At 36.4% G+C, this 22859-nt stretch overlaps 1 protein-coding gene across 1 annotated transcript in view; it reads left to right on the top strand.

The window, feature by feature from the left end:
- The window catches only part of LOC115875291 (peripheral plasma membrane protein CASK-like), a 454286-nt gene that overhangs the window by 8233 nt on the left and 423194 nt on the right, over positions 1-22859 (top strand). Inside the window, exon 5 of the mRNA XM_030890711.1 lies at positions 8201-8379. Coding sequence (XP_030746571.1) covers positions 8201-8379 — 179 coding nt within the window. The remainder of the gene's footprint in view (positions 1-8200; positions 8380-22859) is intronic.

The raw sequence follows: 22859 nt of genomic DNA, 5'->3' as shown, positions 1-22859 counted from the left end.
GGAACATTGGTTGACCGCCCGTACTCTCACTAGAGACCGAGAACTTTTTTTCGCGGCCTCGAATTCTAGGGCACGTGCTAAAGCATCCACCAAGTGCGTTGGGTGGGCTAGGAGAAGTGCTTGTCTTGTCTCGTTGTCACGTAAGCCATCGGAGAATGCCTGTACTGCCAACCGCTCCATAATATTCTCGGGCGTAGCAGGGTACGCAAGACGAACGAGGCGGGCTACGTCAGCTTCAAACTCCTGCAGAGACTCATTTGACTTTTGAATGCGATTTTTTAGCTGGGAATGATAGACATGTTCCAAATGAGCTTGGCCGTACCTCATTTCTAAATGTCGTACCAATTGCTGATAATCTCCCTGTTCCGATGGTGACAATGTCTGCAGGATATCAGTCGCATCTCGCAGTGCGACAGTCAAAGCGGTAGCCTTTTCAGCGATTGTCCATCCGTTCGCTCTCGCAGCGGCCTCAAACTGGCAAAAATAATTGGCCCAAGCGGTTTTTCCGTCAAACTGTGGAGGCTTAATAACTGACTTTGAGATATACTTATTTTCGACTAGTTTCGGTGCCTCCGATGTTTCTTGACATTTTGGTGCCTTTTCTATTTCTTGTTTTAAAATTTCGATTTTTCTATTTACATCTTCCTCAATCTCCGTTATTTTGTCTTGTAGTTCCGCAGAATTCTCTATAATCTTATTGTTTAAACTTTCTTCTAAATTAAGTATTTTGTCATTGAAACTGGCTTGTAGATCTTTAGAATTTTCTATGATTTTATCCTCTAAAATATTAATTAAATCCTGGGAATTTTCCATAATTTTATCTTTCAAACTGTCTTCTAATTTTTGAGAATTCTCTGTGATTTTATCTTCTAAATTAACTTCCAAGTCAATTATTTTACTATTCAAATTGTCGTTTAAATTGTCTTGTAAATTTTTCAATGACGAGTCAAGGTCACCTTCCAGCTCGAAGTAAAATGTGTCAGGATCCTCACCTTCTTCCACCAAAACGTCTCTCAGTCTAGCTTGCAAAATGCTTTTCTTTCCATCTGTCTCGCACTCTCTCTTCCAATATGCATTTCAGTTCGACACTTACAAGTCTTTCAACAATTTTTTCAGAGCCATGGTCAGTCTTTTTATTCTTCTAGTCTATCACACACGCCACACTTGACACCAATTGTTACGTTTTTCGTCGGTTCCGTGTGGATAGAAAGTCACAATTTATTTAAACACTATTTATTTAACACTAATTAACAAAAACAATAACGATAACGATAAAAGACTTATAGAACTATTTACAAACGATTTATAACTAAGAATTTATTTTTTGAATTTTAGCGCGTCAACTGCACTGGTATATTTATAACTGCCCTCTCTAGGCCACTGCCGCCGGCTTTTATACCGACAGGTAAAAGAAATCTAGAATAGTCCAAAGATCGTTAGGCGCATAGAGAAGGTTTTCGAATGTTCTCGTATGTACGAGTCCATTCTAGTGGGTCTCGATTCTTCTCGAACGAATGAATCATTGCGGTGTCTATGCGATGTTAAGGTCATCCGAGGGCGGGCCATATTGTGAGGTTAGGTCGAGTCCACACCGGCTCGCAACAATATTTTACATGTAAAAAAATGTATGAAGTATTGTTATCAAATAGTAAAGTAATTGTAAACTATAAAAAAATGAAAAATTCAAATTTGTGGTGGGCTACTTGTTACTATATTTTTTTAAATATTCTTTAAACAAATTTGCTAATTTAGGTATGTAATAATAGTTTCAGTGAGTAAATAATAAAAATTTTAAAATAAATAAAATAACATAAAGCTTCTAGAATTGTTTATTTTTTTGTGGAAAATTAGGATATTCTTATGATTGAAGTTAACAAATATTGTAATTATTCATTGAATGTACGTATTGGCAGGCTAGATATGTCAGGCGTATGATCGAAAAACGACGTTCAGTTGGCTTGTAAATTACTATCGACGACATTCCCCATATAATTTTACATATAAAATGACAGCGATCTTCATTTCATAGCCATCGCTGACGCCGTCTTTTTTCGATGTCGTTTTGTATAGTTTTTATGTCATATTATATGTAGAATTATATGGGGAATGTCATTGATCGTAATTTACAAGCCAACTGGCCGTCGTTTTTTTTTATCATACGGTATAATAATGAATCTAGCCAATCCCCTTCGCACTTGCTTACGGATTCAATGAATAATGTAATTTTTAATATTAATTTGTGAAATTGTCATTTCCAAACACAAAAGACGCCGTTTTTTTCGATCATACGGTAATATGTATATACACATTTAAAACATATATATTTGCATTATTTTTTATTTAATTATGCATTATACACACGTTAATAAATAAATAATTGTCTTGATAATCAGTTCACTGTGACTGTTAAATAAATGTTGCATTATTGACTTAGATATTCTAATATTATAAAGGTGAGACTATAAAATACAAAATTGTATATGCATTACTCAAAAATGAATGATATATTAGTTTACGTTTTAATAAATATTTTGTATCGTCTAGGTACAAGCTAATTTCTGATGCTACGCCATTGGAGAATTTCGCGTGGTGACAAGTGGCCTCACTTTCAGCTGCCGTGTTACCTGTCCCCTCTCTTTCCTTGTCTAAGTTAAATTATATGACGCCATTTTTTTGGTGCCAAACAAAATAGGTGACACCTGGGAAGATTTTTGCTATTTTAAATAGTTTGTTGTGTGTAGTGAAGTTTATATTGTAATCGCAAAACATTTTCCGATGCACGTCATCAATCATACACTAAGACATTGACACTAAAGTCTATAAACCTGACTAAATGAAATTTTGGCAAAAAATGTTTAAATTTGTTATATAATTTAAGATACCGAGCAGCTCTTCATTTGACTTATAGAGCAAATGATTGTAACAGATATTTTATTTAGATTAAAGCTGCAAAAATTAGTTTAAACCGAATTTTATTATCGCTATGTTGGATCACATTGCGCCGTTTTCAGCAAGGTTTATTATTTGACAATTAATTATCCTAATGTCAGTCATTCTTTTGTATAATATCATGTTGTTGTTGAATCTTTGTGAGTAATTCTCGTTTTTTTGCGTCTTTTTTTTTCATAGTCTTTTTTTTAATTGTACTTTAAAAGCACAAACAGTTCTTTTAAGAACTAAATTTTCGAGTTTTTCTATTGCATTTCTTGAAATTGTGTATTGAAAATATGCTGAAGCATTTAAACAGTCGAAGTAAAGGGCTTGTAGCTTCCCTGATAAACTATTTTGAATGAGAACGTGACAATAAAGGTCGTTTATTACCCTTGACTGCAGTCAGAGAAGTAAGTTTGATTGATAAGCACATTATACCACTTTCCATACCATAATAACACTTAGAATAATCTTCATAATGGACTAGTTTTTGCCAATATGTAATAAGCAAAATAAGCTATAAAACAAATAAATCAATTAATTACTAAAATATTAGTTATTAAATTAAAAATAAAACGTAAAATCTTTAAAAAATGATATAATAAAAATTATATTGTTTGTCACTTTTAAATTAAGATTCATTTCATAAATCCATCACAATCTGGCAGCGCTGTCGCCATCGTTTGTCACTCAAAGTTGATCACGTCCATCGGAAATTGTTTTGCGATTACCATATATTTATTTCAATCAGTCCTGCCAGAATTGAAGGATTTTCTTCAATATGAAGGACTACACAGTAAATTTCGTCTATTGAACGGCTGAAGGATTTTTATCCAAAAAGAAGGCAATATGAAGGATTCTGGCCGTTTTGCACAATAAAATTTGTTAGAATATGTAATAGGAGTATTTATTGTTTTTCCTAAATCTATTTTTTCACTTTAACGGTGTTTAATTAAGGATGCCCCAATTTGCTGTCAAAAAATTTGCAATTCGAAAGATTTTAACATTTTACCAAAAATTAATAGAACATTTTTATTTTTCAACACGTCTTATTACACACATATCATTACTAAATGAAAATTCTTCATATTGAAAAGAAATAAATATGTAAACGGAAAAAACATATCTAATAAGTCAGGTGATCATGGTGTCTTACACGATTAATTATTCTCAATTCAAGCGGTCATTGTGAGCACTATTTTTTGGAACATATAACAGGGTAGTCCGAACTGTATTCCGAAAACTTTGGCAGCATATTCTGCAGATAAAAATAAGTAAACAATTCGTATAAATGTATGCCCTAAAATGCTTAGTTTCAGAGATACAGGGTGTAGAAGTTTCATTTTTATTTCGAGTTTTTCAAATAATTTCTGAAGTAACATCAATAGTTGGATAAAAATTGGTGTCTGGCAGTTTTTTGACATGAAAAATTTGATTTTGATGTCAATATGACTCCTATTTGTAAGGGGCGCCACCTACATGTGTTTTAACTTTTAACTGTTTTGAAGAGTAATAACTTTTCGGCCGTACCTGTATAAAACTACTAAGTGAAAAAATCTTTGGAAAAAATATACATTTCCGCGATTTTTTTTACGTAAAAAAAGTCTCTTGGTAAAAATCGCTACGAGCAACCGCTCTCAAGATATTTAGAATGTAAATAAGTCAATACATGTCATTCTTGATAAAAAATAAACATGTTGACTATACAGGGTGTTTCAGAAATAAGTGCAAGTATTTTAAGGAGTGGTAGATCTCTATAAAAGAAACATATCTTTATCGTTTTTCAAATAAGTTCAAAATAACGGAGTTATTTTACTTTGAAAATTTCTAAAAAAATTGATTTTTTGCTCAAATTTTGAGAACCACTGGATCTTTTGTGGATTTTCTTTCTTGTAAATTTAATCTACTACCTACATTGTCATACTATCAAGAAATTATGTTTTTTAACTAAAAACTAAAAAAAATTCCAAAATTTTGTTCAAAAAATTCGGAATTTTCAATTTTTTTTTTTCGCGAAAAAAACCTCATGGACGTGTCTCTGGGGTTGAACTAGTGATGGGTTGTTATTTAACTATCTGTTATTTTATAACAATTATTTATAAATAACATAACGCAACCGTTACTACTTCTAAAAAATAACAGATATAAAATAATGACAGGTAGAGATCGGCCGCTCGTGAAACGAAAAACGAAGTCGGCGCTCTGCACCGCCACGAAATTCTATGCTGCTCGAAGCAATTCCAAAAAACAACTAGTATGGATGGAAAACATGTTATTTCGTCAACCATCGATACAGGCGGCGAGACAACGGACAACGGAGTAGGGAATGCGCTACGGCGACCGTAGCTGCTTCGGTCGATGCCGTCGATGGTAGTATTGGGTTTGCAACAGCTTAAAAATAATAGGATATAAAAGAAGCAGGTTTTTTGAAACAGTTGCGGGCATAACGCCTGGCGGTCGAGATAACAGGAGTGGGAAAGGAACGCTGCTGCATCGGTCGATTGTCGATGGAGGCTCGCAATGGGTTGGAGAAGCAGTCATTTTAGATACGTTGTTTTTCAACCTGTTACGAGCATAATAGGGCGGCGGTCGAGATAATCGGAGTGGGAAAGGAACGCTGCTGCATCGGTCGATTGTCGATGGAGGTTCGAAACAGGTTGGAGAATAACGCATCAGTTGTTTTAGATACATTGTTTTTCAACCTGTTACGAGCATAACGGGCGGAGGTCGAGATATTATGGCGCTGTATGTTTCAGTACTTACTTATTAAGTTTCAATATTTAAGTATTTATTTATTCTGAAAAATTTTCAGAATATTTTAAGATTTTTAAAAATGTATACAGGGTGTTTTGAAAAATCTGGTCATTGATTAATCACGATCCTGCTTAAAGCCCTTGACGTAAAAAGCTGATTTTTGGAAAACGGATTGACTTTAGGGTGTAGAGGTTCGATAAGAAGGGATACTCTACAAGTTGGATTCATATTGACATCAAAATCCAAATTTTTCATGTCAAAAAACTCCCAGACACAAAAAAAATACATTATCATCATCTAAATATTGACGTGACTTCAGAAATTATTTGAAACAAATCGAAATAAAATGAAACTTCTACACCCTGTATCTCCGAAACTAAGCATTTTGGGATATACATTTATACAAACTTTTTTACTTACTTTTATCTGCAGATAGATGATGTCAGAGAGATGCAAGTTCTTTCGCTTACCACACACATAGAAGCAGGGTTCCAAAGAAAACAAAAAAAAAACAGCGGCTGTCTTCATCGACCTGTCGGCAGCTTATGACACGGTGTGGCGAGAAGGCATAATATATAAGTTTCTGCGAATTATTCCGTGCAAAGTAACAGCACGACTGCTTGACAACATGCTGAACGACAGAATATTCCAAGTCGTAATGGGATGTGACACAAGCTCTCTAAAGAAACTTAAGAATAGTTTACCTCAAGGAACGGTGCTCGCACCGCTTTTGTGTTCAGCTTATACATCTCAGATATGCCCGAAACCAGGTCAAGAAAACATGGGTATGCCGACGATTGGGGACTTACTATAAGATGCGGCTCATTCGAAGAAGCAGAGGAAATTTTGACGGCTGATCTCGAGAAGTTAGGGAAATATTTCCGGAAATGGAGACTCCAACGAAACGCTAGCAAAACAGAAGTATCGTGCTTTCACCTGAATAACAAACTTGCAAATAGGTAACTCATTGTCCAGTTTGAAAACACTACTCTCAAACATAATAAAAACCCAAAGTACCTAGGTGTTACACTCGATAGATCACTTTCGTTTAAAGAGCGCTTATCAAAAACAGCAGATAAACTGAAAACAAGAAACAACATATACAAAAATTGTGCGGAACATCTTGGGGTGCTTCAGCATCTACTCTACGCTCGTCAGCTCTGGGTCTCGTCTACTCAGCTGCCGAATACTGTGCTCCGGTTTGGCTCAATAGTCCACATGTCCACAAAATAGACGCACAGCTCAATAATACAATGAGAATGGTCGCTGGGGTTATTAAATCCACACCCACAGAATGGCTTCCAGTACTGAGTCACATCCCACCCCCAAGTCTGCGCCGCATTAATGCTCTGTACAGAGAGTTTAACGAGATATTGGACAACAGAGAACTACCGATCCATACATATATTGAGGATGCTAACCACAACCGCCTTCGATCCAGAAAACAACCCACCAAGACCGCACTAAATGCAATTGAAGACGAATGGAACTTCACCAACGCTTGGTATCAGGAATGGACGTCGAAACAAAACAGTGACATGCCATGCGACTTACCAAGAAAAACCTGGTGCACACTAAACAGAATTAGAACGCAGCATAGCAGATGCGCCTATACCTCACACAAATGGGGCAAGAGTCCAAGCCCCCCCTGCGAGTGCGGCAGTAATCAAACCGTGGAGGAATGCCCTGAAACGGATTATAACGGCAGACCAGAAGATTTCCTGTTGGCAACTCCAGAATCAATAGATTATATAAATTTGTTAATTGTTCGTTTGTATTTTTCTTCTTTTTGTCATATACGTACTTTGTGTCTTAATATGCTATACGCTAAATAAATAAATACAATCTGCAGAATATGCGGCCAAAGTTTCCGGAATACAGTTCGGATCGCCCTGTATATAATACTGCTGTCGATCACAGCATTTTTGATCGTGTTATCTTTGTAATAAAAAGTTTATTTAAATACATCTGTGTCCAAAAACTACTAGAAATAAGTTTTTAAAATTTTTCTCCTAATTATAAAATTGGTAAAATACACGAAATTTGGTGAATTTTCACAAGATCTGGAATTTTTTGTGAAGTTGAAGAAATATGAAGGTTTTTTTGGCTCCGTTGAAGAAATTTGTTCGAAAATTTCTGGTAACACTGATTACAATGGTGATTTATGCAGCTTTTAAGTGTAAAAGCCGCAGCCAGAAGAAAGACCAAGGAATGAATTTGGCGAGGTTTTTGGTGTTATTGGTCCTGGTTTGGTTTGGTTGTGACTCTGCTTGTACTCTTTAGTTATTGGGCTGATCTGTATAAATGATTTTTTAAAATGCGAAAGAAAATTCTCAAAGATTGATATTTAATTTGGAAAATAATAAGTGTATTCTTTCGTGTGAATGATTGTCATGTCTACAACCTTTTTTATATTAAATATCAATTTTCGAAAAGTTTTTGTTAGGTTACTATGACGCCGTTTTTTATCGAAAATTTATTACCATGATTTTATTAATATAAAACGGTTTTGTAGTCATTACATGAGGCAGATATTAGAAGCTCTAAGGTATTGTCACGAAAATGATATAATACACAGAGATATCAAACCGGAAAGTATATTATTGGCTACGAGGGAGAATTCTGCTCCCGTAAAATTGGGTGGATTTGGAATTGCGATACAGTTACCTGATAGAAATCTAAATAATGTTCCTGGTAAGTCAGTATACCTTTTTTGTTTTATTTTTTTTAAGTAAAGAAGTACATTTAATTTAGTATTTTTTAATTTTTAATCCATTTTTGGCTACATATTATGGTATTATTCTTGACTCCATATGTTATATTATTATTCTTGACTCCATATGTCCTGATTATATTAAAAATTAACTAATTATTTCACATTTTTTTAAATGGACTCATACTAAAAAAATCTTTTTTTAATCTATTTTTCAATTTGGGCGCCAGAGTAATCAATGTGTAGGTGTGAAAGGTATTTTAGACGTAATTTTATTACTAAACAGACGCCTCCTTTGATGTCGGAATTATGTTTGTTCTATATGAAACACTTAACAGAGCTACTTAGGACAATTAAGTTTGTTAAGGTGTGATTTCACCTTTTTATTTGTTTGAATAATGTTAATTTTTATAAATATATGGAACATTAATATGAGCTAATAGCCTCTAGTATAATACAATTTTATGGAGACATGATATAATATCTATCATTAATATGATATTTTTAAAATATATATTTTTTTAAATATACAGGGTGGCACACCTCATTCGCCTCGGTTGATTATACGAAAACGGAAAGATGTAGAAACAAAATATTTTATGGGTATATGTGGGAAGACAATGTGCATAATTTAAAATTATTTTAAAATGTACAGGATATGTCAGAACTAGGTAAAGGCACCAGTGATTGACAGTGCACCAATAATTGACACTTTAAGATATATATTACCAAAATAAGATTAATGGTCGTTCGCAAGGCATCTTTAGTAAGAAAACTATATTTATATGATGTTTGGCAACATTGTACCAGCTATGACAGACGTCAGCTGATATTTTAGGTTATTACAACGTGGCGAAAGTTTGTGATGCCGGTAGTTTATGAAAATTTTGTTTCATTTGTTAAGGTAAGGTAAAGTTCAAAAAGATAATTTTTTTTGCCATATATAATTTATGTTTAACTTTTTCTGTGTGTTTGACAGTACTATTTATGCATGATTAAAAACGTTTTTTCACATACGTGTTTATTAGTAAGAACGCATTATTTGATGTTAGCGTGGGTGTCAATAACTGGATCATGATATTTATATGTATCCCAATTATTGACACTTTATGTCAATTACTGGAAATATAATGAACTTATGACGCTCATAGTAAAAATTTAGAATTTTAGGCAACAGCCACATCCCTGAATAAGAGATTCAAAAAATACATGCTTCCAGTTATTGACACAAGTGTCAATTATTGGTACATCAGATGTCAGTTATTGGTAATTGATATGTTGCAGACGTTATGGCGCCCAAGAAAAACTATTCTAAAGAGCAGATGGCTGAAGCTCTTGCAGCTGTAGCAAGAGGTGTGCCTGTGGCTACAGCAGCTAAGACGTACTCTGTACCAAGATTGACCTTGTATTATAAGTCGTCAGGAAAGTTACCAGTAGAATGCCGGATGGGACCAACTACAGTCCTTACCGACGATGAAGAAAATTTGCTAGAGCAGTGGATACTATCTTTAGCTAAGGCTCATCACCCTGTTAATAAAGATCAGTTGTTAGATAGCGTGCAACTCTTACTACAAGAACAGAAACGTCCCAACCCTTTTACCAATTCTCGTCCGGGTAGAAAATGGTTCAATTCGTTTTTAAAAAGGCACCCTAAATTAAGCAACAGAGTTGCACAAAACTTAACTCCCGCACGGGAAAACGTTAAGGAGGGGCAAATTAGGCAATGGTTCGAAGAAATCAAAGATTACCTGGAATCTAAGGAGTTATTCCTCAGCAAGGTGCAAAGACTTGCTTGTCTGAGCATAACAGGGGCGATGAAATCAACGCCCACTGCATCAATGGAGGCGCTTCTGGACCTTCCGCCTCTTCACATAGTGATCCAGGCGGAGGCAAGAATGGGACTCTATCGACAACAAAGTGTCTTGTCTCTGGGAAATAGGACAGAAACAGGACATTCAAAGATGGGGAATCCTATCGGGGGACCTCTACTCTAAATGAGATCGGACCAGATGACACCTCTTTATCACTACCACAAACCATTTGAGGTGAACAAAATGGATCGAGGAATGTGGACAGATATAACATCCCTTCAGGATGGACTAACCTGGTATACAGACGGGTCAAAGACCGCTGAAGGAGCAGGAGCTGGAGTATTTGGGGAAAGACCAAGGGTAAGTCTATCCTTTTCCTTGGGTAAACACTCAACCGTATTCCAGGCAGAAATCTTCGCCATTCTGCAATGTGGTGAGAGAAAAATAATAGAAGAGCTTATTCAGATAAGCTCATCAATATATGCTTAGACAGTCAGGCGGCACTTGGGGCGCTTATGAGCCCAAAGGTATCGTCGAGACTCGTCTGGGAATGCCTAGGTGAACTGGAAGCTCTGGCTCGACGGAACAGAATTAAATTATTCTGGGTGCCTGGCCACAGCGGCATCCAAGGCAACGGAAAAGCCGATGAGCTAGCAAGGATCATCGGCATCTTATCTCGGTCCAGAGCCAGTACTGGGAATACCCAAATGTATGGCCTGTAGTGCATTAAAACTCTGGATCAGGGAAAGCAGAATGTCCACTGAAGAAACAGACAGGGACACAGGCACAGCAAGGCTTTTATCCAAGGATCTAGCTCCAAAACCGCAAAAGAACTGCTAATGCTTAGCAGGAATAAATTGCGGATTACAACAGGCCTCTCGACAGGACATATGGCTGTCAAGTGTTACCTGAACAAGCTCAATCTGTATCAAGAAAGTCTTTGCTGCAAACTCTGCGATAAAGATCCTGAAACAGCGGAGCACATAATATGTCAATGCGAGGCTCTGGATCGCAAGCGATAATTTTTATTTGGGAAAGCTAGGCTAGAACCCGAGGAACTATGCTCCCATCCCATCAAGGACCTGCATGGGTTAGTGCAGGCACAGGGATAGGAGAATGGTGCAGATATAGAAAAGGGACAAACACAATAACTTTCACAGGTCGCAGTGTTTCCGGCAGAGGACGGCCCCTTATTGTGGAAAAAAAAAAAGGAGTTATTCGATATCACTAATGATGCAACGCGTGTTTTTAATTGTGACGAGAGCGCGTTTTTCCTTCAGCCCAAAGGTGATAAGGTATTGGCAAAGAAGGGAGACAAAAACATCTATAATGCTGGAACCAACGATGACAAAGAGAACCTAACGGTCTTAGTGACCGCAAACGCCGCCGGAGTGCTTGCCCCCCCTATGGTCGTTTTTAAATACGAACGTATTCCAAGTCACATTGCACATAGTATCGATAAGAGCTGGGGAATAGGACGTTCTGAGAGTGGCTGGATGTGCGGTCAAACGTTCTTTGAGTATATTACCAATATATTCTTCCTTGGCTGATTGACAAAATTAAAAGGTCCATATTATCAAAGTTGTTGATGGTCATGTGTCACACATGACATTTCAGCTGTCCCGTTTCTGTTCAGAAAATGGTATTGAACTTTTGGCACTGTACCCAAACTCAACACATTTAAAAAAGAAAAAAGAATTGCACTCCTCTGAAAGTTCATCGCTTAACACTCGCTTGACATGAGGAATGGGCAAGGAGCGAGTGTTGACAGCATGGATGATGTTGAGTCAGAAGGAGAAAAGGGTGATTTTGAATGTGAAAAGGAGAATAATGCGAAATCAGACGAAAGGAAGTTACCCTTTAATGACATCCAAATAGGAGATTATGTATTGGCCAAGTTTTAGGAGTAAAAGACAAAACATTCTTTTATAGTTATATCTGTATTAGTGCGAAAGATTATAGCAAGGATGATATGAAGTGTTTTCTTCTAAACATCAACAAGTGACAAATCATCCTTTAAAATAATGGAAAATGATATATCTACGATAAAATTTGAAGACGTCATCGAAAAACTGGATCAACCAGAACTTCAAAACATCGGTGATTATCCTGTTAAATCTGTATTGAAATTAAAGTATATCTGTCTAAAATTGGTGTGTCAATAATTAAAACCTGTCAATTATTGGTTCCGTATGATGCCGCCTCTAGCTAACACACTATACTCAGCACGACGATCCTCGAACAACTCGTCCGAATCAACTTTCGCGGCGCGACTAATATACTCTCTCGTCCACATCTCATGGCCCTATGTGCGGTGAGCGTTCATTTCATAAGAGAGTCTTAATTGTGTTCAATTAACTTTTTTTTTTATTTTTTTTTACAGATAATTCTGTAAATTTTTTTCTATGGAACCATTCCGGTATTTTTATTTCATTATTTGGATCCCGCCGACATAAATAAGGCATTTATTATAAGGGACAAATATTGTTTACAAGCTTTTGGTTTTTTGAGATATTTAGAGGATTTTTAAATTGCATGCTATAATTAAAAAAAAATTGTCAACCACCCTGTACATTGGCTTTTCAGAATTAATTGTTGTCTGACATTTTAAAGCAAAAGAAATAAACTTTCCTGAAAATTTTGATTGCTTCGTTTAATATATACAGGGTATCAAAAATTGCTGGTCTATTTTAGATATTTATTTGACATAAAAACTTTGTTATTTCAAATACAACAGTCTGTATTTTTTTAAATAAAATAAAGCAGATTCAAAAGCTCTTTCAAACTATATTAGGGTTTCCTATATCAATCTAGCTCAGATTTTGAATAAAGAGCAACTTTTCAATAAAATGGACAACCAAGAGGGCTAATGTCGCCAGGGCAAGTTTCTAATGACAGTTAGTAGCTATTTTCAAAATCGAAATTAGTTTATGAAGCAATTTTTCTCACAAAACAAAATCACTAGTAACATTGTACCGGCTAGGCAGATCCTCGTGCTCTTATTCTCTCGTCTAAATACTCTCATTCTCTCTCATAATCCTCCTGATTGTTCGGCTAGTAGGTGTAGCTCGAGTACATAATGCTCTCAACGGCAGGGAGCTTAATCACCTCGCATCAGTCATATAAATGCTATTATATGTACTATATACAGCTCCTAGCTCCAGTGGTGCGCCATGTATACGTGCGTATGAGTCACAGTCTGTTGCGCATCACATCGTGTCTCTAGGCTCATTTGAGGCGCAGAGGCAGTACTCTGCTGCGGCGTCGCGCGCAGCTCGTGCCGATATAGTGCGCGGGTGCCACAATCCATTCAGCCGGCCCTACCGTACCAAGGTTCCATGGCAACGAATGGTCGTCGTCTCGGCGCACTCAGTGATAAGGTTCCCCATTTTCCCCACAAAAATCTGCATTCGCCGTTGTTCTCAGTTTCACGCCTACTGAGGTGTTCATTCTAGCAGAGAGCAGAAACAGTCTAGTGAAAACGCCGTGCGTGACAATCCGAAGATGTTTTATTTACCTTAAATCAAGCGGAAAACCTTATATATTTTTCGGTCTTAAGTTCTAAGGAACTTTTCGAGTGTCTTAGGAACCGTTGGGGACACCCATTCCAAGTTACCATGGAGTCTTCCAGATTCTTCCCAGTTCCGCTTCAAGTTGGTTCCCGGTTTGGAAAAAAGCAAAACGGTTCTGTCCAGTTAGTGAGTGTTCGCTCCTTTTCTAGCTAGCTCATTTTGCTTTTATGCCTTCTATCCCTTGGTTGAGCAAGGCACCCAGAGTTAGGAGGACTTTATTTTCTTTGCCTAATTTGTTGAGTTTCTCCAGGCATTCTTTGACAACTTCGAATTTGATTGGGTTACTGAGTTGATCGCGTTAAGTGCTGCTTGACTATCGGATTAGGATGCAATTTCTTGTTTTCGATAGGTCCTATCTAAAAGATTAAATTGTACGCATCTTTCGATAGCGCAAATTTCTGCCTGAAGGATACTGGGGTAGGTGCCCATTGGTTCGGAGTATTCAGTTTTCGGCCCAAATACTCCTATCCCTGTCCCTGCTTTGGTTTTGGAAGCATCCGTATACCACATGATGGTATGGTCTTTTATATTGTTACGGATTCCGTGGGTCCACTAATTTAAACTCACGATAAAATACTTAACGAATTTATTTTCTCACTTTATACACAATTACTAACTTATAACACACAACAACTAACTATTCCTTCACCAAATTGTTCGATTTCCAATTTCCACGCGGTGTATATTCAAATTCAAAAAACTGTCTCAGTTGTCAATGGCTCCGGCTTATATACTCTATTGACTACTTCTCGAAATTTCCCCAATTCCCGGAAAGCGTACTTCTTCATACCAGACAATTATATTGTCTGATTCCCTTACTTCTCGACTTGACTAAAAGATGGCGCCTGAAAAAGTCTTTTTAAATTTTTCTTGGCGGATACGTTGCGGTTGTGCAGGCAACCAGTAATACATTTTTAATTTCTGGCGGATAGGCCATTTTTCTTGACATTGCCCCCTTCTCAAATTTGATCGTCCGATCAAGGTTTCCTGTCTGATATATCTTCAATCGATCCAGATGAACTACTTTCATCTTACTTCTAGGCTGCGTTGAATCCGGTACACTACATCATTTATCCTCTTGATGACTGTATAAGGACCTTCCCACGCTGGAGTTAACTTTGGGACCTTCCTTTCTTGCACTGTGGGTTATACAACCATACTCTATCATCCTGTTGAAATCCCGTAGAATTAGCTCTGAGGTCGTAACGAGCTTTCATTCGGTCACTGGCTAGCGTAATCTTACTTCTCACGGCCTATGAATTCCCAATAATCTTTCCTTCCTAACGACTCTTACGAACGACAGTCCAACGTCATCTTGTTCCATTTTTCCTCCAGATCGAGTACTTGGTCCTTGTCTAGCTTCGCAAATCTTACAACGTTGACACCACTTCTTAACATCTTCACAATAATCCACCCAGTTAAAAGCGATCTCTCAGCTTGCTCAAGGTCTTGTTTACCCCAAGATGGGCTCCAGTTTACCACCGTTGGAATTTCTTCCAAATACCTGGTAACTTTTTTCCTGGTACCATTAACTGAGTTGTTACTGTCCTGCCAACCGCACTTTCCCACCTGCGCTTTAACAATCCATTTTCAATAACCAGTGAATCCCACTGAGCCCAGAGAGTTTTGAAAACGAGCCCTCTGTCCGCAATATTCTGCCACGGTGGTCTCTCGCCCTTACCTTCCTTGAGCCGTAGTATTCCTCCGATGTCTGGATCTTCCATTTTATCTTTCCTCAATTGTATCGTCGTCCATGGTTCGTCAGTTCTAAGCTTAAAATTCCTTATTTCTGATAGTTTGCTTTCGGCGATGTTTCATTTTTCTTGTCCAAGGTAGCTCGTCGTCGATCTAGGTCGTTGTCGATAATTTGTACCCGTTCTACACGGCACCCAGCGGTTTTCTCTAGTTTCCCGAACACAGTCTTCTTGGTATCACCAGGTATCATCACAATTTTCGATGATCTTTCTTCCATATTTCCTGGTCTCTTCTCTTTAGATACAGAAAATTCCTCATTTCCGATTTTCAGGATGTTTCTATGGAACGAAAGGATGTTACTATGGATGATCGAACGAAAAACCATGTTGACTGATCACATCCATACCCATGATAAAATCATCTTCAATGTCTGCCACCAAAACGCTATGCCAAAACTTCAAATTCCCTAACTCAAATTTTCCATTTGAAAGCCTCTTCCCGTACAACGGCCATTTCCCCCGTAACTATACGTAAACACACTCTTCTTTTCTAAGACGGCCATCATCTTCAATCCTTGGACCGAGTTTGTCCGCACCAACGATACCATAGCGCCAGTATCCACAGTCATTCGAATTCTTCTACCATTGACCTTCCCGTTTATCACCAAACTGTCAGCGGTTTTTCTTAGACTCCTAACGGAAAACATTCTAGGGGCTCTGTTTTCTTCAGCCAATACTCGCTAATTAGTGTTGATTTCCTGGTGCCTATGTTCTCTCGATGGTAAACGGAATCGCATTTTGACGCGGCAATCCCGTTTGATGTGGCCATTCCTGCCACATCTATAGTAACTTATGTCCTGGGATCTTTCGATGTGCCGATGTTCTCTGGATGGGGAATGGAATCGCATTTGGATGCGACAATCCCGTTTGATGTGGCCATTCCTGCCACATCTATAGCAACTTATGTCCTGGGATCTTCCAATGTGCCGATGTTCTCTGGATGGTTAATGGAATCGCATTTGGATGCGACAATCCCGTTTGATGTGGCCATTCCTGCCACATCTATAGCACTTAATATCCTGGAATCTTCTTTGGTTCTCTGTCTGGGTGTTGTTGACTCCCTTTTTTATTAGTAGCTCACATAATTTGTCGACTTTCTTACACATCTCCTCCAAACGTATGTGAGAACTCTTTGGCTGTTCCTCAACCGTTACCGAGCCTATCTTCTGTTTAGGAATGGCGCTAAATGCAGCTTCTATTTCCAGCGCCCTGACGAGTACTGCGCTGCTGGTAGAAAATCGCGATATTTGCAGCGCCCTCTGAAATTCGTTGTCCCTCAATCCACTAATAAAACACTGGGCGGCGAGTTCCTCCCTAAATCCTTCCGGTGCTTCTGGATATGCCAGGCGTACCAGCCGACGTAAGTCTGCTTCAAATTCCTGCAGACTCTCTCCGGACCTCTGCAAGCGTGTCTTGATCTGGGCCTGGTAAAGTTGACGTCGATGTTGTTCGCCATATCTTCTGTCCAGTGCAGCAACCAAAGTTTGGTATTCCTGCTGTTGGGCTGCAGGAATAGTTTGCAGCAGTTCCAGGGCAGGGCCACGCAGCGCGATGACAAGTGCTGCTGCTTTCTCCTGGTCAGTCCATCCATTGGCAGCAGCCGCCGCTTCAAACTGGCGGTGGTACATCGTCCAGGTGGTTTGTCCATCATAGGTCGGGGCCTTGAGGTTCGCAGTTCCATGAACGCCAGGTGTTCTTACTTGTACCTTGGTCTTGTGTAGGTCCATCTGTTCTAATTTTTCCATTTTTTGCTGAAGGCGTTCCTCCAGATTTCTACGGCTTCTGAAGGTGGATTTCTTGCTTTCTTTCTAGTTCTTCAAAGTTCTTCTTAAAGGGACGGTTTTTATCATTCTTGTTCTTCTTTCTGGCGGCTGCGTCTCTATATCTTCTAAAAATTTCCCATCCATTTCATCTTCTGACGGATTTCTTAAATTGCCTACAAATTTCTCAAGCCTGTCCTGTTGTTCTTGTTTATCTTGTTGTCGTTGAATTTTTTCAAATTTCGAAAAATGTTCTCAAGCCGGTCATGTTCTTGTTGACGTCGTAGTTTTTCCTCTTCCTTTTCTCCTTCTAATCGGGCTCGCTCTTCTTCTCGTTCTTTACGGAGTCCTTCTTGTTCTTCTGCTTTCTCTTTTTCTAGTCGGGCTCGCTTTTCTTCTCTCGTTCTTTGCGGAGTCTTTCTTGTTCTTCTGCCTTATCTCTTCTCATATTCTCCATAAAATCGCCCAATAATTTGCTACTTCCTCCATTTTCTTCGCTTGTTCTCTTGTCCCAACCATAAAAATACTCTAATTCGGTCTAAAAATCTTTCAATCCACTTAATTTCTTCTTAAAATCCTCTTGAATCGCACTTCCGTCACCAATTGTTTACGGATTCCGTGGGTCAACTAATTTAAACTCACGATAAAATACTTAACGGATTTATTTTCTCACTTTATCCACAATTACTAACTTATAACACACAACAACTAACTATTTCCTTCCACCAAATTGTCCGATTTTCATTTTTCACGCGGTATATTCAAATTTCAAAAACTGTCTCAGTTCTCGATGGCTCCGGCTTATATACTCTATTGACTGCTCCTCGAAATTTCCCCCAATTTCCGGAAAGCGTACTTCTTCATACCAGACAATTATATTGTCTGATTCCCTTACTTCTCGACTTGACTAAAAGATGGCGCCTGAAAAAGTCTTTTAATTTCTGGCGGATACGTTGCGGTTGTGCAGGCAACCAGTAATACATTTTTAATTTCTGGCGGATAGGCCATTTTTCTTGACAATATGCTGAGTAAGCGTCTCTTTCTTCCAATCCTTTTTATTACTCAATACTACAGTGAGGTGTTTCTCAAAGTTGTAAATTCTTGGTATGTCAATCACTGGAAGCTGAGAAGTGGAATTTTCTTTTGGAGGGTGTTCCAAGCCCCTGACCTGAAAATTCTCCCAGTACTGGTTTCCGTCAGTAACCATTCTAATTATTCGGCATTGGATAACTACGACGAACAATGTGCAGTTGGTTGTTAGGTCTAGAATGACCTCCATTGATGCTGTTGGACATGTTCTCATGGCACCTATGATGCAGATACATGCCAGTCTCTGTACTTTGCACAGGTTTTGCCTTGCTGTACGTTGCTCTAGTTTTGTATACCAAGCAACTGCTCCATAAGTAATCATGGGTCTTACTATCATGGTATACATCCAGCGCAAAATGTTAGGTTATTGTTGGTAAATTTAAGTAAACTGTTATAAATCTAAATAATAATGTCCATAAACTAATGTCGATTTTGTAAATAGTTACTAACTGTCACTAGAAAATTGCCATAGCGACACCAGCCATCATTGAAAAATCGCTTTTTATTCAAAATCTGAGCTAGTTAGGTATTATAGGAAACACTAATATAGTTTGAAAGGGCATTTGAATCTGCTTCGATTTATTTAAAAAATACAGGGTGTTCCATTTGAAACAACGAAGTTTTTATATAAAATAAATCCTTAAAATAGAACAGCAATTTTTGGTACCCCTGTATAAATTTAAGGAAGCAATAACATTTTTCAGTAAAGTGTATTTCCCTATCTTTAAACTCAGCACAAGAACTAATTCTGAAAAGTAATGTACAGGGTGTTAATATTCTATTCTATTGTAGCATGCATATTTAAATATCTTTAAATATCTAATAAACCAAAGATTTTAAACATATTTAACTCTTATAATAAATGCCTTTTTTGGGTCCAAGAATGCAAAAATGAAATAAAATACCTTGTGTTCCATAAGAAAAAATATAACTTTGGTATGGATCTTAGTTCTGACACACCCTGTACATTTGAAAATAATTTTAAATAATGCACATTGCCTCTTTACACAAACCCATAAAAAAATTAGTTTTTACATCTTTTCGTTTTCGTATAATCAACCGGGGCGAATGAGGTGCGCCACCCTGTATACATATTTGCACACTAAAGTTGTATTTACAAGAAATGGAATGGTGTATCTTTTATCTTAGTGTAATTTACTGTAAAATAATATAATAATAATGGTTTTTGAAATATCACCATTTTTAAATTAAATAGTTTCTAAAACCAAACATTTATAAGCATCCTCAAGATTGTAGAACTGCAAATTATTAATTACTGATATTTGAAAGTAGAAAGTATTGTATAATAGTGGCTATATTGCTTAGTATACCGTGCTGGCAACTGTTAACTTTTGGGTCGGCATTTACATGTGTGGAAGTAAATCGTATAGGGATCTTATTAAGTCGGAGTGAGAGAAATGCGACAGACCGACGCGACGCGCGACGGTGTGCTGTTGCAGCGTTGCCGATACGCCTTTCCCTATCAAGTAAAGTAAAATCACGATCGCAAACCGCTTATTTTTTAAAAGACTTTTTTTTCAAGAGATATCTAGATAAAATCATTAAACATGTTTCTGAGCATCTGAAATGGAATTATAAGGATATCGTTAGGGTGTCATTTTTTTATAAAGAGAAAACGTCAGTAATCGTGATAATTTAATAACTCAACTTTTTAACACATAACAGGCCATAACTCAAGAACCACTTTAGATATTGAAACTTTTTTTTATTTTCAAGATCGGATATTTTACAGTATGTTTACAAAAGAAAAATTCGATAAGGTTGTTTTTTCCATTCAAAAATTGTAAACAATCCATCCATTTACTATTAGAGCATAGGCTATTTCAGCAATCGTGTAATGTTTTTATTGATAAAGATTTTCACATATTGTCTACAAAGAAAATACGGCAGAAATATTAACAAGGTCTTGAAAAAACTACTATCTATTATTTCTAATAGATTTCGAGATATCGATTTTTGAATTCAGAGTTCCTATAGCGCGACCACTATCGAACACCCACTCAATACCACTTATTTTTACCAAAAATGCAAGTGTTTCTAGCTTGTACTTAAAAAAAAATCAAGCTATAGGGAAAATTACAAGGACTCGTTAATAAATAAACAAATTAAGTATCACGAGACGTAATTAAATCGTGAAGCTGAACGCATGACGTACACCTTTCTCTAGAACTTTAAGTACTGACAGAGGTATTGATTGGGTCGACCGGTCAACTGCGACAAATCTGCTATTTCCTCTTCCACGTCTCTTAGCGATGTGCACAGTTTCTCGGTTTATTTCATACGTTTGGCAACGTGTTTATGTCCTCTCTTTGTTCAGTACATTATAAACGCATTGTACTCTTCTTACATACGGAAATCTCGACCCAAGACTAATCTTTGCCAGCCCTTAGTATACAGGGTGAGTAACTTTACAAACGCAAAGTTTTTACTTTACAAAAGACTAAAGCATCATTCAGAACCGCGTAATTAGTGGAATAAATTAGTGGTTTCAATTACGCTTTATATTTTTTAGTTTACGATCATTCACAATGTCTAAAAAACACAATTAAAATTAATAGAATATCCTAGCAACAGCTTGCTGCAGTAAGCGGTATCCATAGAGAAAGCCTAATATTTACTTATAAAACACTAAACTTTTGATTCCTAACCACAATTTCTCTTGATGGATGATAATCAAAGGCCAAAATGACATTTATCACACATTTGGAAGTATAATTAGTGGAGAAGTCAAAAGTTCGTTAACTTTTCCTACTAATTGAAAATGCCTACCACTAATTTAGACGTTCTGAATGCTTACATTGAAATTAGAGAAACAATACTATATACTATATACAGGGTTGTTCACCACATACGACACGGAGTATTGTAGCTAAACGATGAGATCTTTACAAATTATAAGTTTTGGGTTCGATGAAGGACTATTAGAAGTACAATTTAAAAATAATTTTACATGATACAGAGTGTCCCAAATAAGTAAAAAATATCTAAGTTGTATTTTTTTAAATGGAACACCCTGTATATTATTACATTTTTAGTTTCTACGATTAAAATAAAGGTAAATTTGATTAAGGTTTATGATACTTAAACCTTACCGTTTTTGAAATATTTTCAATTTTATGAAATTGCAGTAAAAATTTTAAGGCTTCGTTTCTCCAAGGGTATCAAAGTTTTTAATACTAAATATTTACTGAAGTTTATTTATTGATCAGTTATTGTGTTGCAATAATAAAAATAATACTACCTTATACAGAGTGTCTAAAAATTTATTTTAAATAATTATTAGCTTCAAACGGCAATAACTTGTTTAATTTAAATGGAACGCCCTGTATATTTTAGAAGAATCAGATGCACAATTTAATTGTCTATCAAATTGTGTTATACCATTTTTTACCTATCCCTTCAAGTTTTCGTAGAAAATGCATTTTCTTATAATTTAGACCTCATTTATCACTATACCCGTGGAATATTGACATTTGAGATTGTTCTTAAAGATGTACCAAATTTTTAAAGAGTACAGATACTAATATTGTCGATATAATTCGTTTATTTCATTAAAAAAATTAAAAAAAACTGTTTAAATATTTGTTAAAGAGGACCAATTAATATGATTCCAGTATTCAAACTACATGAACTGACTGTTTGCGTTGATTAATAATAATTGCTCCAAATACTAAAAAACTGAATTTTGTATGGGTATTAGACAGTGTGATAAAAAGTAACACCTTAAAAATGATATTTCATTTTTTAATAAATGCTTATTTATAACAACAGAGACTTTAATTGTGATAACTTATTATTATATTGATTTCTGACTCAAATCCACATTTATTTAGAATAATTTATTAACGAACACAATTAAGTATGTAATTAATTAGTATATGGGCGGAAATAATGGTGTTATATTTAATTAACGGTATACTCTTATAAAGATTTAAATACCGTATGATCGAGAAAAAACGGCGTCAGCGATGGCTATGAAATGAAGATCGCTGTCATTTTGTATGTGAATTTATATGGGAAATGTCATCGATCGTCATTTCCCAGCCAACTGGACGCCGTTTTTATTCGATCATACGGTAGTTTTTTTTGCATACAAATGGGCTAGTAATATTATCGTTTTGCTAAAAACGATAATATTACAATTAATTGTCTATCAAATTGTATTATACCATTTTTTACTGATAGGTAAAAAATGGTATGATACAATTTGATAGACAATTAAATTGTGCATCTGATTCTCCTAAAATATACAGGGCATTCTATTTAAATTAAAGAAGTTATTGGCGTTTAAAGCTAGAAATTATTTAAAATAAATTTTTAGACACTCTGTATAAGGTAGTATTATTTTTATTATTGCAACACAATAACTGATCAATAAATAAACTTCAGTAAATATTTAGTATTAAAAACTTTGATACCCTTGGAGAAACGAAGCCTTAAAATTTTTACTGCAA

This window comes from Sitophilus oryzae, unplaced genomic scaffold (genome assembly GCF_002938485.1).
Source record: "Sitophilus oryzae breed Bouriz unplaced genomic scaffold, Soryzae_2.0 scaffold_1368_pilon_pilon, whole genome shotgun sequence".
Lineage (NCBI taxonomy): Eukaryota > Metazoa > Arthropoda > Insecta > Coleoptera > Curculionidae > Sitophilus > Sitophilus oryzae.
The sequence above is the reverse complement of the archived record's forward strand: the minus strand, read 5'-3'. Positions and strand labels throughout refer to the sequence as shown.